The 6,382-nt window shown below is 38.3% G+C and overlaps 1 protein-coding gene across 4 annotated transcripts in view; it reads left to right on the top strand.

The window, feature by feature from the left end:
• The window catches only part of SLC37A3 (solute carrier family 37 member 3), a 39,392-nt gene that overhangs the window by 3,503 nt on the left and 29,507 nt on the right, over positions 1-6,382 (top strand). For all 4 annotated transcript variants that reach the window (XM_011359485.2, XM_023530280.1, XM_023530279.1 and 1 more), the window contains exons 2-3: positions 3,169-3,330; positions 4,504-4,609. In XM_011359485.2, coding sequence (XP_011357787.1) covers positions 3,242-3,330; positions 4,504-4,609 — 195 coding nt within the window. In that variant the 5' untranslated portion in view covers positions 3,169-3,241. The remainder of the gene's footprint in view (positions 1-3,168; positions 3,331-4,503; positions 4,610-6,382) is intronic.

Consider the following 6,382-nt stretch of genomic DNA (forward strand, 5'->3'; position numbering starts at 1 on the left):
AGTGTTGATAGGGGAAGGTTGCCTTCTGTCTAGACATGTTACATGTGGAGCTGTCTTTTATCCAGCTTTGATTGCACAGTATGGAGTGCTCCATCCTGGAAAATACCTTGTATGCACGATCTTCTAGGACCCAAAACAAGCTTCATCACTAATCAGATGACTTAGTGATTGTGAACTTGCTTTGGAAAGTAGAACGTGGCTCAGTGGTTCTGGATCCTCTTCGATGGCAAGGATCTTATTTTCAATAAGGTTTTTTTTTTTTTTTAAAGATCATTCTTATTTTCACGTGACAGTTGTATGTTAAGTATCCGTTGATTGAGAAAATACTAAATGCCAAGCTACTGTGAATTTAGAAACACTTAAGTGAATTTTGGTTTTAATTATAATTTAATTTTAATTATAATTTGGTTTTAATTATAACAGCATTTATACACACTTGAAAAATAGAGACGATTGTTCAGTCTCTGTTGAGAGCAGGAAAGAAAATGGTCTTTGGAAAGTAGGATGTGCTTGATGGATTCAGACTTGGCAAAAACTCTATGTGCTCCCCCGGGCCTCAGGGTGCACCGATGATTAGAAATCACTTCTATGATGTAGGGGATAGAAGTGCAAGGTATTATTATTATTAATTATTACAATTACATAGGACCAGATGTTATAATAGGATTCGTTTTAAATGCCATTCTGCCAATAGCAGGCGAATGTTTAAAACTATTTTCCTGACGTACTTATTAAGCCTTTTCTCCAGTCACTGTAGCTAAGGAAAAGTTGTTTTCTTTAGAAACTAAATCCAGACAGTCTCAAAAACAGCTTGTTAGTCATTTAAAGCTATTAATGTAACTATACAGCCCTGAAATACACAACTACTATTGCCGAAGCAATGTAATCCCAACCTGTTGGGGTGTACATTTTTGGAATTATTATTTTACCTGATAAATTATTGAATTTCATACCCCATAATCTTTCCTGAAGAACTCAGTGCAGTGTTTTGAGATGTGATGTGTTCAATTCAAAGAGCTACACTTTAGGGAGCATTTGAGATCTTGCTTCCTGGCATATGTCATCAGTTTGGCTCCAATAAACTCTTATAAAAATTCTCAAACAAACAAAGAGCTTTATAAGGAATGAATAACGCTTCCAATCGTTCCGCTTGCGTTTCATGTTTAATTTTGGGGATGGAGGTAAATTTCAGTAACACTAATAGCTCTCTGTTTTGTAACTTCCTGGAATTACAGACAGAAAGTTTATTACATTTTTGTGAGCGAGTCTTACTTGGTTCATAATTTTGTCAGTGTTTTCAGAGAGAATGATTAAGTGAAATTAGCTGCATTCTGGTGATGTGGGATTAATCCCAGGCAGACCAGTGGCTAAAATAATTCTCTTAATACCTTACATACATTGTTTATTTTACTCTCATAACTCCCAGAAGAGACAGGCCATTTTACAGATGGTCATCTGTGATTCACAGAGATTACCTCGACCAAGGGCTCATAGTCAGTAAGTGAAACAGCTATAATGTTTATCAAGGATGGCCTTTTGGTGGGTTTCTCAGCATTTGAGATTTGGGTACATCTACCAAGCCGTGGTTAGTGAAAACAGGAGTTGGACAGCAGTTACAAGGAACACAGCCTGGAAAGCAGAGGCCTGCGATTCACTTATTTTAGTGTTGGGAGCTCTATTATAGTGTATTTATTAGACATGTTATTTTGTCAATTTATTTTTTTCCGACATAGAGATTAAATTACAGTACTTTTCCAGCGCTGTGGATATTTTCCCCTTTGATTATAAAAGTAATATACTTATTTATTGTAGAATTTTTAGGAAAGTATATAGAAAATGAAAATTACCCATAATCCCACTACCCAGAGAGAACTAATATATTTCCTGTTTATTTGTAAATATTATGTAAACATAAAGTTGAGTCGATCATATTCTAAGTCATATCCTACTTTTTTCCCATCATATTTTCTCATGTAATTAAAGTCTTAATTTATCATGTCAAATGATTATGGAATATTAGACCATGTGGATATACCATAATTTATATAATAATTTCCCTCTTACTGCATATTTAGGTTGTTACTGCAGACTCATAGCTAGAGACATTAAGTTCAGATGCTACTTTATGCTTAATTATTCTTGGCTATCGGACATGGGTCAGTTTTCAGAGAGGACCAAGGAAAGGTGAGAGGAAGTAGTGCAGAGAGATGGCATAGGAATGGCCCTGCCTCTTTCCCCTGTTCCCTCATGACTGACACAAAGTTCATTTCTTTAAAATAAAAACGCTCCTTTGACGCTTTGCGAAAACGACGTTTGTTTATTTGACCTGACTCCATCTTGTATTTCTTTAGGAATAGATCTCTGGAAATTGAATTTTTGTGTCGAAGGCTCTTGAACATGGCTGGACTGTCTTCCTGTAGTACCATACTAATTTTCACTTCCATCAGCTTACCGAGAGAGTTCAGAAGTCATTACACCTTGAGCTGCATTCACTGCAGTCTTTCTTAACTATGCAAACATTTTCTTGTCTTAATTAGCATTATTTATTTATTTACATATTATTTATTATTATTTATGCCTACAGCACCTGGTCTTCCTAGGTGGTCTCCCATCCAAGTACTAACCAGGCCTGACCCGCTTAGCTTCCGAGATCAGACATCGGGCTTGTTCAGGGTGGCACATGGCCGTAGACCGTGGGCTGTGGCTCCACTGAGGCATGAAACTTCTGCGTGTAAAGCAGACACGCTAACCGACACACTATGGAACCACATCCTTCATTAGCATTTTTTATATTACTAGTGAGATGGGAACTTTTATTTGATAAGTTTAATTAGCCATTTCATTTCTTCTAAGTTGTCTATTCATTTCTTCTAAGTCGTCTATTCGTTTCTTGTCCTCATTTTTCTGTTAGAATTAGTGGTTTTCTTATCATTTTGTATGAGTTCTTTCTGTTAGCATGTAATCTTTTGTAAAGATTTCTTTTTTTGCCGAAAGGACTATCTTATCACTATAAAACATAACTTTCCATCTGGTTTTCTGGTGTCAGCTAGCCCATGTGATTTTTTTCAACATCTGGTTATATGCTGACTGGTCATAAGTCTAAATAATTCAGGTTTTGGATAATCTGCTTATTTCGAGTAATGTTAATAATGTGTTTTGTCTTTCCAGAGAGAAGAAATGATGTAAATCATTCACTATCCAAACCTTAAGGTTCAGGGTGAGAAGGCAGGGCAGGAAGAACATGGCCTGGCCAGATATTTTTCAAAGAAGAGCTCTTCTCTCCCGATTCAGCCATCATCATGTTGTCGTGTTCTTGCTCACCTTCTTCAGGTGAGTGGATTGCTACAGTGTCGTTGTTTTTTCCCCTTTGAGGGAGACATTTATTGCATGGCCAGAGCTTAGTGCAGTGAGTGGCATGGGCTTATGTGGTAGACTAGTTGTACCTCTGTTGTTCCTTTTGAGAGCTCTAATACAGTAGTTCTTGGGGGCTCTTTTGCCTTTATTTGGCAATACCTGGAGACATTTTTATTTGTCTTGCTGGGTGCTGGTTGCATCTAGTGGGTAGAAACCAAGGATGCTGCCAAACATCCTACAATGCACAAGACAAGCCCCCACAATAGAGAATTTTGGGGGCCCAAAATGTCTTTAGTGCCATGGTCGAGAAAGCCTGATATAATATAAAGTCCTTTATGTGTTAAAACTAGGAGCTTGAGAGCAAAGGATGTGTGTATTTGGGGAATGCCCCATGCCTCCTTGAGCAGTAAAAATGGTATGAGACAATTGTGGGGAACCCTGGTAACTCGTATGACGTCCCTGACCAGTCAGCATGGCTTAAGAACCATTCCTGTTTGCGATTCTATGGCCGGCCCTCAGTGGCTTGCTTTAGTGGTCGTAGGTGACAAAAACCAGGCTTTTTGGTATTAAGGGCATGTTATTCATAACCCTGTGACTCAACTCTTTTGATTATTTCTTCCGAGTAGATTTTGTTTATTAATCTTTACTGAAGGCACCACAAATGATGATGATGATGGTTTTGGGTTTTTTTTGGCAGAAACTAGGAAAATGGCTAATTATATAAGATAGATAATTTTGGATGCTTGGTTTAGGGGATAGCCATTTGTGAAGGGTTGGGGGAGGCATCCATATGAGAAGACAGGATCTAAGGAAGAAGCTACGGAATGGCTAGCACAATGAGTAGCCAATGATTGCTAAAGACTTAAAATTCTTTACATGATTTACATGGGTTGAGATCAGTCCCATCTCCCATCCTATAGGTCCAGGGATAAGTTATAAGTGAACATGCGAGCTCATATTGAAGAAGACTAGTTTTTCCTTTTCCTTTAGCAGAGACTGTTAGAGTTGGCAGTCCTTATGAAGCAGTGTTCCTTTTTTTTTTTTTTTAAAGAATTATAAATTGAATAAAACAAATGGGAACATTTCTGTGATTTTATTAAATGCCATTTTCTTTACTATTCATTCATCTCTATTTCTTCTCTTTTTCAGTTATTCGTTGCTCCATGCATCAAGAAAAACATTTAGCAATGTCAAAGTCAGTATCTCTAAGCAGTGGACCCCGAGTGCTTTTAATAAATCAGTTGAACCTGCAGAGGTAAGAATAAAGTGCTGGAATGGATTTAAGAAGGGAACTGTGCTCACCTCTAAATTCTTAAGTTCTTTTGTTTTGTTTCATTCATGTGCTTAGGACTCTGAAGTGGCTTACTGTTGCCAAAGGCATAAAATGCAAACTCTGCTGCCTAATTTCTTAGTTTGCCCTGATTCAGTACCATTCCAACCAGCTTATTTCTCCCTGTTTTGAAATCACGCAGTTCTGGCGAGGCTATTTTTTTCATTGAGTTTTTTAGGTACCCTGCTCATTTCTGCCTTTGAAATTTTGCTCTTATTCTTTCGTATGCTCTTTCACCTTCTTTCCACCCATCTAAATTGTGCCAACATAAAATGCCACTTTTTCTACGGAGTTTTCCCCCACTTCTGTTTCTTTTTTTTCTTTCTGAACTGTGTGTGCTTTATATTATATAGTTTAATGTCTCAGTCTTTCCCTACTTTCTGTTTCATTTGTATCTTGCTTAAGTGGCTTGCAGTCAGAGAGCATACATCCCCGTTCCTCGCATTCATTAGCAGTCGAGTAAATCCATTGATGATTGGGACTGAGATGATATTCTATATGATACCCCATCTCAGTGTACAGAGCCTCTCCACTCAGTCTTTACCGCATCGTTTAAGTTCTCCTTATGTGGAGTTATTGCTATATATTGATATTCTTAGTAGCATGTTTTATTTCTTAAAAATTACTTCCCTGATTTGGAACAATTTAAAGTTGACAGAGATTTGAAGTTTATATGACTGTGCTACCAAAAGGGAAATAAGTTATTCAGTCAAGTGCTCACTGAGTGTCTGTCTGACGTTCTGTTCTAGGCACTGAGTATACAAAAAAAAAAAACAATACTAGAGGATTTACAAAAACACCTTGTCCTCATGGAGCTGACATTCTAGTGGAGATGTTTCTGGACAATTTTTCTCAAATTTAAGTTATCAGGAACTTTTATAAGGAAAAATAAGAATGGATGGCCAGATTTCTGACTGAGGCTTGACTAGTGCTGTGTGCACTGCAGGTGCGTCTGAATGATCATTAACTGACTGGTCACAAACCCGCAAGGTGGAGCGGCCTCAGAGAGGTCAAACATCCTAACCTCTTAGCCAGTTTAGAATCTTTCTCTGTGGTTACTGACAGATGCCCACTCAGCTTCTGTTTTAATACTTGTAGAGAAAAGAAACTCCCTGTTTTCTGACGTGGACAATTACATTTTTTTTCAGCTCTTATTAGGAAGTTCTTTCTTCTTTTGAGGTAAAAGTGTTCTGCTGTTTAGTTTTGAGCCACGTATACCAAGTCTGTTCCTGCTGCATGACAGCCTGTTGAGTATTTGATGAAAAGCTGTCTCCCTCAGTTTCTCTTTTTTAGGAAAGCACCCCTATCTTCAGCTCTAACTTAGTGACCCTGAGCACTAACTGTGGTATTTCAGGTACAGTCTGACCGATACCCAAAACCATAGGATTTGGTTTAGGCACTAAATGTCTGGCTCTGCTGCCTGAGGCTGTCTTTGTTTTTTAGGTGACTGGTTTGGGGGACCCCAAGACCATACCCCTTGGTTTGAGATTCACTAGGAGGACTGACAGGACTTAGCATATAGTCATACTCAAAGCTCTGGTTGATTACAGTGAGAAGATGCAGAACAAAATCAGCAAAGGGAAAGGCCCATAGGGTGAGGAGTGGCGGAAGCCAGGCACAAGCTTCCAAGGGTCCTTTTCCAGTGCGGTCACACAGGATGTGCTTAATTCTCCCAGTAACAGGTTGTGACGACACAGG

Source organism: Pteropus vampyrus, unplaced genomic scaffold (assembly GCF_000151845.1).
Source record: "Pteropus vampyrus isolate Shadow unplaced genomic scaffold, Pvam_2.0 Scaffold48, whole genome shotgun sequence".
Taxonomy (NCBI): domain Eukaryota; kingdom Metazoa; phylum Chordata; class Mammalia; order Chiroptera; family Pteropodidae; genus Pteropus; species Pteropus vampyrus.